The sequence below is a fragment of the Diadema antillarum genome, unplaced genomic scaffold (genome assembly GCF_040938485.1).
Source record: "Diadema antillarum isolate AM-2024a unplaced genomic scaffold, OU_Dant_1.0 scf00000204, whole genome shotgun sequence".
In the NCBI taxonomy this organism is placed as follows: Eukaryota; Metazoa; Echinodermata; class Echinoidea; order Diadematoida; family Diadematidae; genus Diadema; species Diadema antillarum.
The window spans coordinates 248957-267271 of record NW_027271093.1 but is presented as its reverse complement, the minus strand read 5'-3'; the positions used below and the strand labels follow the sequence as shown (position 1 = coordinate 267271).

The 18315-nt window shown below is 42.0% G+C and overlaps 1 protein-coding gene across 1 annotated transcript in view; it reads left to right on the top strand.

Moving 5' to 3' along the window:
- The window catches only part of LOC139723983 (uncharacterized), a 34599-nt gene that overhangs the window by 12321 nt on the left and 3963 nt on the right, over positions 1 to 18315 (top strand). Inside the window, exons 2-13 of the mRNA XM_071635182.1 lie at positions 4757 to 4906; positions 5626 to 5787; positions 6808 to 6917; positions 8769 to 8851; positions 9245 to 9573; positions 10252 to 10489; positions 11373 to 11468; positions 12379 to 12701; positions 13829 to 13940; positions 14612 to 14761; positions 15526 to 15795; positions 17370 to 17522. Coding sequence (XP_071491283.1) covers positions 4757 to 4906; positions 5626 to 5787; positions 6808 to 6917; positions 8769 to 8851; positions 9245 to 9573; positions 10252 to 10489; positions 11373 to 11468; positions 12379 to 12701; positions 13829 to 13940; positions 14612 to 14761; positions 15526 to 15795; positions 17370 to 17522 — 2176 coding nt within the window. The remainder of the gene's footprint in view (positions 1 to 4756; positions 4907 to 5625; positions 5788 to 6807; positions 6918 to 8768; positions 8852 to 9244; positions 9574 to 10251; positions 10490 to 11372; positions 11469 to 12378; positions 12702 to 13828; positions 13941 to 14611; positions 14762 to 15525; positions 15796 to 17369; positions 17523 to 18315) is intronic.

Sequence of the window (18315 nt, the reverse complement as noted above, 5' to 3'; positions counted from 1 at the left end):
TTATTTAACAGCGGAGGACTGATCTGATAGCTCAGTCAACAGTGAAAACAGTATCAGGGCTTGACACAAACTTTTTTCTTTGGTGACCCGTTCTGGCGACAAAAATCTTGAAATCTGAAATGTTGTTGGCCTGAAAAAAGAAGTAAAGTGCCCCCCCCCCCCTCGAAAAGTCAATTTCAATTTTAATCTTTTTTTGCCCAATCGGGCCACCGAAAGATAGCTGTCTCCAAAATTTGATGGCCCAACATCCACCTTTATTGGCCCCAGGCCACCAATGATGTTAGCCCCAGTGTGTGTACATTGTAGCATTAAGCTACCTGGTAGGCCTACTGAGCATCCCCGATTCTTTGGGACTAGTCTCCCGGAAAACTGAAATTTCTTTTCAGGTCCTGATGAGACAATAGAAATGCTTCCCCAATTTCAGAATCGCATTAAAAAGTAAAGTAAGCTTGTAAGCTTGTTAGCCTGTTGAGATGTGTGTACATTGTAGCACAGTTCAAGTACCGTTACAGTAGGCGTATCTCCCTGATGTGAATGTTTGAATGCTGGACGCCCCCTGTGAAGGTGTTGTATAGCCATTTTGAGTACCGGTAGGATTTCCTCACGATGTCTGCATTTCCTTCTCTTTCCAGTTTTTACTTTTAATAATAGTAGCTCAAAGATTGAAACATGTGAATTGCTTCCTGTGCGCTGCGGTAGCCTTACTGTGAAGCGTACAGTAAACGCTGGGCATCATGGAGTATCGCTGTCTGCAAAGAGAGTAAATAGTGGTGGGCCCTTGGGGTGCAAGGAATGATATGCTGTAGTATTGCTGTCTGTTCCTTCACTTTAAATGGTCAGAGATATACTGTATACTCTGGTAATTATAGCAGCTTTGCAGAGCTCTAGATTGTAGGGCAATAAGTGGCCCCTGTAGGGTTCCACATCACAAACCTCGACATATTCAACCAGTGTCTGATGGGGACCTACAGTTCATGTACAATAGCTCTACCTGTTTACCATGCTGGTATGAATTTAGACCTGCTATATGATGCTCTGTATAAAACTGTTGGGAACAGAGAAGGAGAAAAAAGATTGTGTGTTTATAATTATCTTATGTTTTGTTTAAAATCTATCTGTTTTTTTGTCTCTGTTTGTTTGCGTGTTTGTGTGTAATGTGTGAATGCCTTCCTTTGTATCAGTATAAACTAAAGAGTATATATTGGTAACTTGGGTCTATGAGCACTGAGAATATTATGGTGTTCACACTCGTCATGGCTGATCAAGCTGTTCTGGCGCGGCCAAGTTGATGAGTTTATCTTGAATTAATTGCCCACTTTCAGCGTAAATAGGAATTTGTCAAGTATAAAAATACATGGGAAAATGGAAATATAATATTTCATACATTGTAGTATGTGTAGGCTCATGCGTAGGCAAGTGTATGGTGCACGAGACAAAAGTAGATCGTAAATCGGATCTCTTGACAAAATGTTACTAGCTGGCGGAAAATGGGGGGGGGGAAGCAAACAATGGGGTACGTTTTGTAGATCATGAATATGGGATTCTTAATGGAACAAAATACAAGAGCCTTTGTATGATATCAAGGTATAGAGTGCTATTCAAAGACCATGAGCCATCAATTATTAATCGACATGGACTTAAAGTTTGTATGTATTCCTGTTTAATGTTATGAAATCTACTCTTTCTTGGAGGAGGGAGGTTCTTTTTCTTTTCTTTTCTTTTTTGGTGTGCATGTGTAAACAGCTTCTAACTACATGCTGTTGTTGCTTTATCAAGAAAAGTTCAACAGTTTTCATCAACATCATTGCTCTTATAGGAACCTTTCTAGTTAAAAAAAAAACAACCAAGGACTCTATGAAATGTACTGATACTGTTATCATTCATAATTCTTTTGTTACATTTACAATTAACATGTAGATTTAGAATGATTGGTTTTTCAAACCGAACTATAATTGTGAATGTACACTTTAATAATCGCTACCATCTATGTAACAAAACGTGTTTCATAATGTTGCTAGTGCTATTTGTTAAAAGACTATGAATGGGAGATGCTGAATTGTAGATGTTTTGCTATTAGGATTATTGGTGTGTAGGGAAAAGATGGCACACATAACAAAGGTCACTTTACACATCCTCCTTGTGTGTGGCAAACGGAAGTACAAAAAGTACCAAGGTATACTACAGTTGTAGGGTGGTCCACGAGGGGTTTCAGCATGTTGCTGCATCATGCTCAAATTCTTGTGCAACATCCTCAACTCTTGTGTAAAACATCCTCAAGAGTCAGCAATATCCTCAACGACAAGCTCAAAACAAAATGTAATTCAAACATGTGAAAAACATGTCCAAAATGTAAACATCAAACTACCTGGTACTTTAATACATTGTAGATATTTGTGTGCAAAACATGAGAGAGAACATTGAATGTCAGCATCGCAAAGACGGATAAGCTGCAAAATATTTCATATTATAAAATGGGTTCAAGAATGTAGCCAATAGGAAGCGCTGAAATGAGACACACCTCCTTCCTTTACTTCAGTACAATTGCACTGCCTGTAATCCTATGGTAGATTGCCGATCGTCTGTGCGCGCGGCGGCTCCTTTGATGAATTGCATGCATACGCGCTGTCAATCCTGTAAACAACTTCTAGTTCGGGCTGCCGGCCGGCCGGCCTGTCTTCCCTTGTGCATAACATGTGTGGCGTACGTACGTATACTCTACTATACGTACACTTTGTACAGTACAGTAGACCAAGCGTTATGGGACCGGACGCGTACATGGAGTCACTTTGAAGAGCAAATCCAACGATTTAGCAGGTTAATTCTCACGCCGTTTTCAGAGTATGTTGTCTAGTAGGCCTATATGAGGAGTCTATATCAAGTCTTTAAGGTAAAGGGTGCATATTCTATGTAAAATAAGTAAGTTTTCATGCGGGAACTTAAGTGTCCGGAAACCCAACCCCCCATTATACTTATACTGTATGTGCGGGACTTCCGCGAGTGCGACGTGCGTAAATGTTTGGGACGAACATCTTCGGACGTATTGACCCACAAAGGTACGTGAAAAACGCTGAAAAATGATGTTAGTTTTTTCGACCCATTTTATAAAACAAATGATGCACAGGATTATTTCGTGGCGTTAGTGGAGGCGTAGCTCACTCTCGGGTATTTACAATGTAGTGCAACATGCACTCGGCTTCGCCTCGTGCATGTTTCACAATTGTAAATACCTTCGAGTGCACCACGCCTATACTAACACACTCTATCCTGTGCATCATTTGTATATTACATAACATGTGCCCATGATGTACGCTCTGCGCATGGTGTACAGTGTATGCAATTTCTGCAATGTTCTCAGATTCTGAGCTTACAGCATGCTGAAATTTCAAGTTGTGGACCTACCCTGAAGTGACGTACTGTACCTATTACCAACTGAGTAGTTACCATGCACAGATAATATTACTAACACAGGCACATTGCAGTCTACCAGTACAATTCACATTTAGTGTACAGTGAGAATGAGAAAATTGTGTCACAACTGCATTGTACATGGTATGTCACAATGTTGATTTTCTATGCAGACATTTTGGCTGTAAAACTCTTATCACTGTGAATCAGTTTGTCTGTACCATGTCTGTAATTTCACAAGTGAAGTACATGGTGTACCTACAGTGTATCACTTACACTTGTATCTTCTTGTGTATGGCACAATATGCCTGGTTGATACCGCTTGCCAACTATTGCTATATCATAGTCACCTGGGGCGATCCACGAGGGGTCGGCATTATTCGCCCATTTTCTGGTGTGGGTGTATGGTATAGACCACTTCACCGGGTTGGCCCCCTCCTCTCTGCAATGAATGAATGAAGTGGGATCTTTTCTATGCATGAGAAGTGATTACCGGTACCTCACCCACGGGACCTCCATTAAAATGGGTTATCCCAGAGACAGAGTGTCTTTGCCTCTTACTGGAGGGGACAGCATACACACAACATTGCTCAGCTAAACTTGATATGTAATGAACCTGAGTCATATGGACTGCGAGGCAGATCAATGCACTAGTGACTGCACCACATTACGGTACCACCCCCCTCCCCCATCACCGTTATTTCGTGCATCCCTTAGATACATGTACGTGTCACACAGAAGGTGGAGGTCCCCTGCTGCATGGTGCATGACAGAGTCACAACTCATGCATGTAAAAGATCCCGCTTCATCCATTCATCGCAAAGAGCATGGGCACATAACCCGGTAAAGTGGTCCCACCTCACATCCAACTGGAGCCCATGGTAGACCAGATAGTGCAGCTGAATATGGGCTATCCATCCATCTCAGGGTGGTCCACGAGGGATTTCAGCATGTCGCTGCAACATGCTCAAATTCTTGCGCAACATCCTCAAAAGCCAGCAACATGCTACTGTATGCAACATCCTCAGACTTTGTAACTAGCTCAAAATGAAGTGTATTCAAACATGTGAAAAACATGTGCAAAACATATTATATTAAAGAAACATCAAGCTACAGTCGATGTACCTGGTACTTACCTTCGATATTTGTGTGCAAAACATGAGAGATAATATTGAATGTAAATATTGCGTACTACGCGCTTGTGGTGAGCGCTCTGCGCTCATACAATTTCTGTAATATTCTCAGATCGTGAGCTTGCAACATGCTCAAATTTCAAGTTGTGGACCACCCCGCATCTTATCTGGTGGAAAAATGAAGCAAACAAATTTTTCTCTCCTCGTTTTGTCCTCAGACCAAACTTGATGGCTACCGAGCGACAGTGTCCAGTGGGAAGGCCCTCAACAAGGACCAGGAGGAGGCGGTCTCGCACTTCGAGGAGGTCAGCGCGTCGCTAGAGTTTGCCAAGGAGCTCTCAAAACAGTTCACCAGCATCCTCAATGAGGTACAGTACATGCAGACATCTCATTTCTCCCTTTAAATCAAAACAAGGCTAGAAAAACAACAACAACAAAAAAACTTCCTCAGCATGACACCGTGAAAGCATCATTTTCGATTACCAGCATTATCTTGATTTTAGTGTAAAGGTTCATGTATCTCAGGGGGAAGATGAAATCTTATATTCCACTTCTTGTATTATGAACAATTATAAACAATTTCCTGTATAAAGTTTTCTCTCATTTTAGTTATCTTTTTTTAATAGGGGCAAGGGTAGGTGGGATTATAAGTTGTCATGTTTTAAACTGATGAATGTAAATGTGGCATGTACAGCAAGTGTAGCATAGATTCGAAGGTCATAATGTCCAGCTTGAAAGCAATAAATTGTGGAAATTTCACATTTTGAAATGGAACCTTTGATTCAGAAGCCATTGGCTTGATGCCATAAAGGGGGAGGGGGAGGGAATGGCTCGATGAAATCAACACACCAAATTGTTGCATGGGCCAGTGCCAGTTGTAGAGATTCTTTGACATCAGTACACCAAGATGTTTGTGGAATGTAATGATGATATGAAGTTCACCGTGAATAATGTATTTGATAAGAGAGAACAAAATTTTTAGACATTAATTATACTTTTTTACAATTTTTGTCGGTGCCTTTTTGCATGTGATGTTTTGGTTGTTGTAAATGTGTCCATATGTGTTTTCTATTGTTGTGGTATCCAGGCAACACGTGCGCAGAAGAAGGAGGCCAAGCGGGAGAAACAACAGAGGCATGAGCAAGACCTGGGCCGGATCACTGAGGTCCTGCTCCTGCAGGATGTCCTCTCCCACATGGGCCAGGACCATGTCAGGGCCGATTTCCTGGCGGGGACCAACGGTGCCGTGGTAGGTCCGACTGGGGCTTTGGTTGAAAGTGGACATAGGGATAGGTTTTTTGCAGGGGATGGGGTGGGGTTTGTTGTTGAGCAGGTGGAATGGTCCATTAGATGATGCTCAGAGCGGAATGAAACCTAAACATTCATGTAGATTGAGAGGAGGACCAGTGGTGCCGTGGTACATGTAGGTCTAACTGGGGCTTTGGTTGAAAGTGGGCATTGGGATAGATTTTTTTGAGTGGATTGAGGGGGGGGGGGGGGGGGGGGGGGGGAGTTGTTGAGCAGGTGGAATGGTCCATTGGTTGATGCTCAGAGCGGAATGAAACCCAAACATTCATGTGGATTGATTGACTGCAACAATTTTGGGAAGAACACATCAGCGAAGTTTGAAGAAAATTAGACTGTCTGTGCAAAAGTTACATATTTTTAAAGGTTCGGTGCCGCCTTTCTGCGTGAGAAGACTGCGTAGTACTACAACAGTTTGTGATGTTACATATTTACAATGATATAGAGAAAACAAAGATAATCCTCACCCCTTTTTGTTTTTTGTTATTTGGTAAAAAGTGCCCTTTTCTCAACATGTAACTGACATGTCTTATGTAACAAATTGCATACTAATTTACACGTTCTCAAGCTCCTGTGCTTGTGTTGACAACTGGCTCTGCTTTCATTTTTTGTTGGGTTCTCCATACCTTGAAAATTACTCACTGCATAAACTTATAAACGGGTCAAAAAGTCAAGTAAAAATCCTCAAATCCACAAATACCTGCACTCTATAGACAATTTATCCATTCATCCAATTAAACGTAGTTCAAGGAAAGTGAACATTCAGCACATTTGTGATAAATCTGTCATTTCAATATTTTGCCAGTTATGTGAAACTGTCATCACACATTCTAGTTTTTGCTGTATGTGTATTGACATGCACAGATTCTTTATGCCTTCAACAGTGTGTCTCAACTATCCTCTGTATCTAGAACTAACTCATTGGTGTTCCCTCTTTTCCCCCGCCCCCCTCTCTCTGTTGCAGAGGCTCGAGGAAGACGATCTGACTCACCTGGACGAGTTCTACAAGATGGTCAGCCCCAGCAGAGAGGCGGAGGAGGATGGTGAACAGGAGGCAGAAAATGGCGACGTTAGGTCAGTGAGAACATGGTAATGCTGTACGTTTACAGTTGAACCTCTCTTATCCGGCCTCCCTTTATCCGGATCTCTCTATTATACGGACGCAATCTCGCCGTGATTTTTTAAAAAATAATTACGGTAGGAAAGGGGGATTCCCAACTCCTTGAGAACTCCTACACAAACAGACATGAATGACATATACTTGATACATTTCTTAATAATTATTTAGTTAAATCATCCCAAGAATTTATAAAAGAAAATGATTTCATTCTTGCAAACACGAACCTCTATTTTGGGGTCTGTTACTGAGTGTAACAATGAAAAGGTTGCAGTATACACATTACTACATGTGGTACTACATTGGGCTACATCAGTACATGTGTATGTATATGTACATGTATAAAGCATTGAGTCTCCCGTATCCGGCCAAATCCCTTATCAGGATGAGCCCCGGTCCGTACTTGTCCGGATACGAGAGGTTCAACTGTACTTCATATTCCCGGCAGCCACGGCAATGAGGTTGTACTTCAATGTATTAAAGGGACTGTATAGTACTTCTTGAGGGTGGGGATTCATGTTTTGAACATTCCTAAGTGAGATAATGAGAAACCTCTTATGAAATATGAAAGAGCATGTAATTTTAAGAAGGATTCAATGTTTATTTGATGAAAATTGCTTTTCAAATGGCTGATATATCCAAAAAAGTGATAATAATAAAAGGCGACCGGCCACGCCTTTCATTAGAATCTCTTTGTTTCACCTTGTTTTTGGATATCTCAGCCATTTCAAAACCGATTTTCATCAAATAACCTTTTTGATACCCCTTAGAATTGCATGCCCTTTGACATCTCATAGAGTGGTTTCTGAATATCTCACAAAACGTTGAAAGCTAAATCCTCACCTCAACCAGAACTGTACACACCCTTTAAAACCAGTGCCCTGTCTGTCATGACAGCAAAAAAACTTAGCTGTTCAGTCCACCTGAGGGTATTTCTAAATTTCTAGAGTTTTAGAATGCAAATAAGTCTGTTTTTTCTTTATTTCTTTCTTTTTGAATCCAAATTGTGTCATTACTTCTTTCAAAAAGGATTTTTAGATTCAAAATCCAAAGTTTGTCTGAAATGTGCCTGACATTCACCCAGTGAAGCAGCAAGCATTTTTTGCAGACCAAGTTCATCACCAGGAGATTATAGATTGTATCGGTACATTCAAGCAACAGGTTGAAGGAATTAAGTGTCTACTAAACAATTTTGCCATGAACATGCATGAATTTGATTGCATTATGAAATCAGCATGGTGCTAACACTTGAATGTACTCTTACTGCCATTTTATAATTTGCTGTGTCAGGCAAAAATATGTTTGGCAAAGCAATGTAGATTTTGTCATGTACAATGTATGTTGTGACTTGCCTGGGAATTACAGGAAATGCTTGCAAAGTGGGGCCATGATCCCTAGAAAATGGTGACGCGGGTACTCTTTGCCAATAATAAAACAATGCGAAAGACCACTCTTCAATGGGCACACACACACACACACACACACACACACACACACACACACACACTTCAAACAGACATGCCAGCATTTGGCTTGAGCTAGCCCAGAGACTACAGGGCCTGGGCAAGGATGGGATTACAGCTGCAACCATGTATAAACTTATTTCTTCTCCACAACACATTCTTTTTTTTTCCAGTTGTATTATGTGCAAAGAAGTTTATCCATCCATGTTCTTGACTCAATGGCAAATGTTTGATCGTTTTACATCCGACGTCTCACCTCTCAGCTCGTTTCCTCTACTGGACATGTTTTGTTGCCAAGTTTGTTACCCTTGGTATTCAAACGTTCTCTCGTACCCCCCGCTGCAGCTTTGACAAGAAGTTGGAGCTGGCCACGAACCACCTGAACAGCTACGTACGGGAGGAAGAGAAGGAAGTGTGCAGTACAACATGTATCCTCTTTACCTTGAGCTTGCCTTGGTGTGCTGCCATGCAGTAGTCTCAGTTCCAGGCAGTTGAGACTTTTGTCTAATATAACTAGCTTGTCTGAGCCTTCTGCTTGAGTGAACCATTGTGATGATCACTGCATTTGTCTGTGCTTTTATTTTATCTGGTATGTGCAAACTTTTTTTGAATATGAATCAGCCTTCTTCTAGAAGATGGCAAATGGGATAAAATTTTGCAGAGTCACTGTCCTTATTAAGGTCATTTCATTGAGAATAGCATAGTTTCTTTGTTTATCCCTCTTCAGAGAAAATTGATGTGTAGGTATGTCGCATTATTACACAAGGTTCAGTTGACTGTGAGTACAGATTTCCTTAGCTGTATCTAAAACCCCACCCCAGACAAAGACCTCTTCCATGTGGTACAGAGGATTCACAAGTGCGGCTATCTAGACAACATCCCGCCCGCTCCCGTTGAGGCCCAGCCAGCAGCGGCAGAAGAAACCGTCGCAGCCGCCGCCTCCTTCGAGCCCCTGGAGCAGTCCCCTCCGCAGCAGCAGCAGCAACAGCAGCAGCAGGTCCAAGAGGAAGAGGCGTTCGAGGAGAACTTCGAGGACGGTGTGCAGAGCTTCAAGGACACAGCGCTGAGCGACGCCCCCTCGGAGAGCTACTACAGCGGGGCGGGGCAGGAACAGATGCAGCCCCCTCCCATGCAGCAGGCCCCTGTTGAGGTAACGATGTGACCCACCACTACAAATTTAAAAGTCGAGGGAGGTCGTTTTTATGAAAATGACTTGACATTATTCCCTTACTCTTCCGCTTTAATCTCATGTGTAACACAACTCATAAAAGTACTCGTTTGCAGGGATATTGATGATTTTATGAGACCATGTCAAGTGGTCTAGGAAATCAGCGTTTGGAGAAAACCGCCTGCAAAGTATTCTTTCCGACGCAATTGTGTCACCTCCTTTTCACCTCTTGACAATAGGTCTGCTCATAGCAACCTCCGTAATGTTCATTCAAGCTTAGTGCCAGTGGTCTACACATGACCAATCAGTATACCAGGATGCCACGCACTGACCACTCTCAATGCCTATTCCTGTTGCCACGTTTGATGTTTTTTAAACCCGTTGAGGACGAGTCCCGAGTATTCTCGGGCAGGTGTCTATGGGAAATGCGTGTTGTGGCAAAATCAGTCCGTCCTCAACAGGTTAAAAAGTAATGTTACCAAGGACAAGCTTTGACAGGTCAAGGGCATTTGCTGGTCTCCTACACCTGCCGCATTCATTGGGTGGTGGTGTTTGTGTGCCATTGCACTTATTTGTATGTAGTTATACTTTGTGATGTCATGTATTTTTTTAAGAGATGTGAAATAAATGTGAATTGATTCAAATTTGTGTGCCCGACAGGTCGCACAAATGTCCAGTAGCATGCAGTCGTCGGAGCCCCAGCAGCAGACGCTGGCCGAGATGACCGCCCCGTCCCGGGTCCTGGACGTGCCCCAAGCCCCCGAACCTATCGAGATGCCACCGTCATCGAAGCAGCCGCCGCAACCAGCGCCGCAGCAACAGCGCGACGTCAATGAGGTGCTCGCTCCCGTACTCGGCAACTTCAACTTTGTCCAGGACTCGGTGCTCGACTACGACTGTGAGTAGATCTTTCATCGTCCCCTATTTGTTGCTAAACCCTAATAAGACTGAGCTCTTTTGGCTTTGCTTACTGTCATCCGCTGTATATTTCGGGATGTTTTCATTTTTCGTGAGTGTCGGCAAGGTTGATGCTTAATTGCTGATCTATTAAAGACATGCAAACATATCGATTCTGATCCCGACATGAATGTTGATGTGCATGCATGCATTGCTCCGTTCATTGCTGTACTTCAAGACGGTGTACAACGTTGTATTTAACCACTCATGAAATCGTCCGGAAGTCCCGATTCGCTAAAATTGTGGCACATTATGATATAAAGTAAATTGGGGGGGGGGGGGAAGGGGGTGAGTATTTGTGTGTGTATGTCTGTGCTTGCATCTTTGGGTGCATTCCAACAATCTAAAGTGAACCAAAGCGAACTGAACCAAAGCGTACCGTACCGAACTGTGCCATATTTGAAGCGTTCAAGCGCTCTGTTGAGAAAGCGTACCTCATGAGTTATTTTTTAAAAAGGTCATGCATTTTTGTAGTAAGAATGCCATCCACCTGTAGCTTGAACTACTTACAGCTGTCCCAAACAAAGAGAATAATGTCTTTGCATTGTGACGTATGCGCATGATATGCGCATGATACGCGCATGCTTTACAGTGAACTTTTGTTATGCTTTTGGTACGTTTTTGGAGCACATCAGGAAGTGGTCCACTTTTGGCTCGGTACAGTACGGTACGGTACACTTTAGGAGCATTCAAGTGCTCCTCTGGAGCGGGTACGGTACAATACAGTTTGCTTTAGGAGAGCGCTTGAACGCACCCTATATTATGTGAAAGAATTAGTTGTTTATTACTCTCTCTCCCCATCTCGCTGCATAATTTCCTTACAGCACCTCACATGGACCCAGCAGTGGTGGCCGTATCACAACCTTTCATCCCCTCCTCAACATTCACAAGTAGCGTACAATCATCAACAAACTCGGCAGGTAAGGCATTAGACCCTGCCCTCTGCTCGGGAGATATGCTTGGTAGAGTTGTGTGGACACAGAGCTGTTTTTCGCTTGGTATAGTTGTGTGGACATAAAGCTGTTTTGTGGGGTTTTGGGGTTGTTGTTTTTTTCAGGGAAACCCCACATAATGAAGTCGCCAAGAGAGCCAATTTTACCTTTTGTTATCAGCTGTTCCGTGATGTAAATGTACCAAAAAAAAGATAAGCCATACAGTGCAATAGAAAAAATGAGCAGCCAAATTCATCTTAAAAGTGATACCTCACTAAAAGAGGTACCCAATTGTAAATGAGCTCGTTTTAATGGGGTTTCTCTGTACATGCTTGTTTTTGTAGTGTCTGTTTGTTATTTTTAGTTAGTTTGAAGATGTCTGGCTGTACAAGACTTGAAAGGGATCATGTAGTGATGATGATTGTAATTGCTCAGGGATGCAAGTATCAATGTGGGGCTTGGAACCTGGGACCTTCTCATCAAAGTGCAGTGCACACCCACTAGATCACGTTTGTATTGAATGAAATTCAGATAAATGCCTTAGGCCATGGCAAAGTGAAGTGCTTTCCAATTGTTTGTCAGGAGAATGTGCGTTAATATCTACCTGCTGTAAAAGTGGAAATTTTTGTGCATTTTTTGCTTGTTATATGTAAGACTATTTTATGTTATGATTCCAGAAAATATGCAAAATTGCCCATCCGAGGGCGAAATAATAATTTAAACAAAAATGTCCACTTATATCGCATATTGTCCTTAACCAGTTGACCTGGATAATTTGCCATTAACCATCTTTGCATTTTTTTTCTTGCATTTTTTTTCCCCTGTGGCATGAAGGGAGTTTCATGAGAACAACTTTCTTTTACATCTCGTTTTCTTGTCCGTCTCCACCCGCATCCAGAAATCTCACAGACAGAGCAGTCCTCACGAGACCACCAGACGTTACCGGACGCTCAGCTAAGCACAGAGCAAGCCTACCAGACGCAGTCGAGATACGACGGCTCGCAGCAGGCGTACAGCTCGCAGGGCCTGGCGGACACGACGCCTTACCCCGGCCAGACATTAGAGGGCACCAGCTCGGGCTTTGGTGCACAGACAGACCTCTCGAGTACGAGTAGCGTGCAGGTCGAGTACGGCTCGTCGCAAACATCAACGAGTACGAAGATGAACGAGCTCCCCGAGTTTCCCAGCCCACCTGTTGATACGCAATTACTAAAGCAACAGGTGCGTCAAATGAGCATGTTTTGATTTGGGTTTCTCTTGGCTCTCTTCAGTATTCTCTGCTTCTGAGTATGCACAGGTTGAGAATGATTGACTGATTGGCCCAAATTCAAGAAGGTGGGACAAATGACACCATGGTTTAAACCATGGACAAAAACCATGGAGCGCCAAGTGTCGCATGGAATATTTCATTAGGGATTCGGTCATTTCGTCTTTTGAAATGATTATTTTGTAATGAAATGACAACATTTTGTAACTTAATGAACATTTTGTCCACGACATAATTTCGTTAACGAAAGAGTCATTTTGTCGACAAAATGACCAATTTTGTAGCAAAATATTCTGTGCGACACTTGGCACTCCATGGTTTTTGTGTTTTTTTTGTGAATTTGAGCCATTGAGTAAGATTATACATCAATCTACAAAATGGAGTAACACAGAATGGTACAGTACAAAACAGAGTGGTAAAGTAGGCGCAGATGATTACAAACTCTTTGAGGCAGATACACTATGTAACAAGATTTATATATCGAGCCAGATTCGAACCTACGACCTACTGATCATCAGACACTTGTCTTCTCCACTAGACCACCAAGCTTCTGCCCAGCAGCCGGTGCTGACAGTTTTTCCTTGAGTTTGTACAAGCCTATGATTCTTTTGTCATGGCTACCACTAAGACACTGATCAGTTCAGTGTTTATTTGTGTTGATGTAGGGGAATTTGTCAATCAGTTGCAATAAAAACAACTCGACGGAAGAATTTCATCTATTTGAATAATTGCACAGTATCCTCTGCATGCTACAAGAATTAGAACAAATGCTGGATGTCAGGCGGAAGCTCTGTGGTCTATTGGAGAAGACGCCAGTCTAGAGATCAGGAAGTCGTAGGTTCAAATCCTGAGCGAGCATGTATGCTCATGATTCTTTTGTTATGGCTACTACTAAAACACTGATCAATTTATTACTTATTTACATGGATGTAGGGCAATTAGTCAATCAGTTGAAACAATGATTATGTTGACTGTAATCTCCAGACCTGGTGTAGAAAAGAATTGAATTTGACATTGACTCTTTGACTTTGTGTTATTTCCTGATGTTTTTCTGTCTTTTCCCCCTTCCTTCCCGCTCTAGGACCAGTCAGTTTTACAATCCGCCATCCTGAATCAACCGTCCCTCTCACACACGTCGTCACAGTACAGCTCACCCGGCCTAGGCGGCACCGAGGGTGGCTACTCTTCGTTAGGTGAGGAGGCCATCTGTGAGGTGGCCTGCGAAAGTCTCAAACTGCGTTCTCACCGTCGTGAGATCCTTTATGAATGCCACGATAGGCCATACGTAGCTGATTGTAGAACTTTTTTTGCATGTTTATCACAATTTGTGATAAATTGAAATTGTGGTCTTAATCTGGAGTAATCAAAAAGTATTTGAAAAATTTTCAACAGTCGAAAAATGTTATAGATCAATGTGATTGACATGGTTGACCTCAAGATCTGATAAAATCTGATAAGATCCGATATGAGATCACTGATTACTCCTTGATAAAGGCCATAATTTCAATCATGGTGCAAATTGTGATAGATATAAAGGAAAATTCCACAATCAGCTACTAATGGCCAACCCTGGTGTGCGTAGCTGATCATACCACAGTTGATAACAAATCCAACTGCTCGCGAAATTATCTGACAGGTCACAATTCATGAATTATTTCACTAAAAAAAATGCAGTAAAAATTGATGTTTTTGTGTGCTTGAAACTTTTGCGAATTTCATGAGGAGCCAAGATTTGTGAAAGTAAACTGCACGCAAAAATTATTCCATAGGGTAGAGGCGATAAATCAAATGTTTGTTCTCTGTTGATATGCAATATTTTCTGTCTGGTCTCATCCCTAATATTTCATGTGGTCCCTTCCCTCAGGCGGTGGTCAGCTGCCCAGCGACACTGTCTCATCGGGCCTGTCATCACAAATGGCCCAGGGTTCATCATCCAGTCCCCTGACCATCACAGACCCCTCCCAGGCCACCATTCCCCTCCCCGGGGAACAACCGTCATCGGACACATCACAGGGTAAGCCGTCTGGTGAAACAAACGGACAGACTGACAGACAGCTAGTCGATCAACATGTTGATGTTTTTGATATTTCTAAGATTTGTCTTTTTTTTCACATTCTTCATAGTGGTAGATTTTATTTATGCTTGCACTCTATTCATTTTTTGCTTTAAAGAAATTCAGTTCAGTTTATTTTGTTTGCATAAAGGAAATAGAAAAGCGTCCACAGTTGCAGTCATTAGAATTGAAACATAAAAAATATTGAATATGTACATAAAAATACAAATGCGTAAATTAGATCAAAAGACATAGGGGAAGCAGTCGAAAAAGGCCATCAGGCTCATCAACAAAGATACAATGTATGTACAGAGGTAGTTGCAGTATACTCTATCCAGTGAAAGCAGTGAAATAAAGACACTGACAGGTAGCACAGAAGACCATACAACTTGCAGGCTGGAAACCGCAATAATGTAAAACAGGGAATGTTCTTGTGCATTTCAATCTCGTGAATTTCACGAGAGTCAAGATTTGTGAAATTAAAATGCACATGAAAGTTCTTATCTATACTATATGCATTTAATGTTAAAAGCAACTCGCGAAAAAGGCTGTTGGCTCCAATTCGAGAAAACTTCATGCCGTAAAAATATTGTGTTTTACAGTAACAGTGAGACTGTGTCAGTGCTGTGTGTGCTGTAACACTGCTCTAATCAAAGATATGGTCAGTGCTCAGTGGTAGTTGATCTACAGTAGTTATGATGAAAACTTGCATTCTGCCACTCCAGGCTCCATACCACCACCAAAGTCGCAGATGAACGCCAGCGCCCCGCCCTTCCAGATGACCACCACGATGCGGTCCTCGCCCCAGATGCAGGCCATGCAGTCCTCCCCGCCGGGCCAGGTGGGCCCGTCCCAAGACCTTGGCGGCTACCAGGGTGCACTCGACCAGGCCCAGGACTACAACCATGCCGGGGGCCGCGACGGGGCTCGCACCCAGTCCCCGACGCAGGACGGCAAGCTGGGACATTCAGGGGTACAGGCCAATGACTCCCCAGGTGAGGAGAGGGTGGAGTGTTAAATGCAAAAAAAATATTGTCTTATTGTCCACACCCTCTGTTGAGCCCTCTCTGACATTCAATGTGACGTAACATCCATGGATGCATCAGCATAATGGTACAGTGCAATCCCATTGTAATGAACACAGTTATAAACAAATTCTCCTAACAACAAAATGAACATTCAGGTCCCAAAATTATCATCTATATATTTTTATACCACTATACTGTTCAGTTTTATGATAAAATTCCATTATAATGAAAGAAAACAGCTTGTTCCACAGATACCTCATTCCACCTTTTGGTGAAATTTTGGTGATATTGTGAGAGCTCTCATATTAACAGTGACTCGACAATGACATTTCTCATTCTTTGCATCCCATGTCACCAGTGTGGGGTATTAGAGAGGGTCATGTACTGTCTATGCCGAATATCTCACGAGGTTTTTATTTTCACGGATTTTGCGAGTCTGGTGCTATACGCGAAATTAAAGACGTGGAAATATTGACGCTAATCCCGATGTGAATGTTACGTACGCCTGTACATCTCTTTGTGTAGTACAGGACTCCACGATCGCGAATTTAACCACTCGCGAAATCTTCAGGAATTCCCAAATCGCGAAAATGTAGACTCGCGAAATAAATGGCGTATGTACAGTATATACCCTTTAGAAGGAAAGAGATCAGAAGTGAGTTTGATATCATCCTCTCTCAGCAGGCTATCATCAACTCCTCGAAGGAAAATTTGTTATAACAAAACTCTCGTCATAAATGGAAATTGATGTTTTGCCCGAAAGTTTGAGGGTTATTCAAATTCATGAACTTCTTCAGTCAAGATGTTTTCATTGCAAGTGATTGACAAATTGCCCTACATGGACGTAAATAAGCAATGAATTAATCAGTGTTTTAGTATTAGCCATGATAAAAGAAATCATGGGTGTACCTAGGGTTGTCGTAATTCTATTCTTGTAAATCTCAATATAAGTGTGGAAATTTTGGCATGAATAAAGTGAATTTGCTGATTCTGTGGAACTCTGTGGAGCAATTGTCCACTGTTTGTAACCCTTAGCAACTGAAGATTCTGTACATAATGATCTATTGTTCCTAGAAGGTACAAAGTGACAGCAATTTTACTCTCATATCGACAACTTTCTAAATTATGCAAAATGAATCACTGCATGTTTATATTTTTTTATATTATAAGTTGCATTTATTTGAAAGCCTTTTAAGACTTTCCCTCAAGAATGATGTGTCACGGAAATAATTCTGACATACTTTTGTTGACCTTCAACCTCTTTCAAATTATGTTATTATACGTTCTATATGAAGACATTAAAAATGGTAAAGCATAAGAGTATGAAAAAGCGGACGGGCAGTTTCAGGTGTTTTAGGGAGTACTAAGAGGGATGGTTTCAGGCGGTTCGTGGGTTAATGAGAGCTATTAAGCTCTTTTGTGTTCAAACTGACGGGAAAAGATTATGTGGCAAGTGGAGTGCCCACAAAGTTGATTTTATGTTATGTGAAATCATTGACTTTAATTCTGAATATCGTCTTTCCCTCATCTTTTGTTTTCAGTTAACTCTTATGGCAGCTACCAGCCGTACTACAGTAGAAATGGTCGCGGCGGTGCCAAACCGCGTGGCACCAACACCAACTTCCGTGCGAGGGGTGGCGCCCCCTTCATACGAGGCGGACCGCCCCGGTACAACTCGCCCCAGCCACCCAGAGGTAGCCGTTTTTTCTCTCTCCCTCTTACTCCTCTTTCATTGTTGCTTTATTTCTCAGTCGTCTCGTCATTTAGGGTGGTATTTTGAAAATCTTCCTAAGTTTCTTCCTAAGTTGGAAACTTAGGAAGTGCCTAGGAAAGACAGAAATGGTATTCTGAAATTTCTTCCCGCAGACTTCTTGATGCAAATTAGGCCATCCTTATCCCCGAGAACGTCCTTTCTTAAGCCAGTACAAAATGCCGTATCATAAGGAGCCAACCACTGACAATCATGTATTATTATGATGTAGGGTTAAATACATGTGTGAGCGGCATGTCCCCTTTCTCATGCCCATTGCGCGCATCAAAGTACATGTTGCACGCTGTGAATGACAAGCACCTATCACAATGTTTTGCAGCTTGCTATATCTTAGCAACATACTTAGGGCATGGGTGGGTTTTCCTAAATATCTTCCTAAAATCCTTTCCTATTGTGCATTCTAGAATACCAGTTCTTCTTCCTCAGTCAGAAATTTGCATATATCATCCTCATTAATGTATCTTCCCAAGTTTAGGAAAAAAGTTAGGAAGACGCAATGAATAAACTTAAAAAGATTTTCAGAATACCACTTAGGAAAAAATCATGTCTTTTCTTCCTAGGAAGGATTTCAGAATACCACCCTTAGTCTGTACCTTTGTATGTGCTGGGGATACTCCACGAGATCTCTGACAACTTTCATTGATGATGTTCGTTGATAGCTTTCTATTTTACTGTCTATGAGTAGGAAAATGATATGTGTAACCTGAGCAGTATTT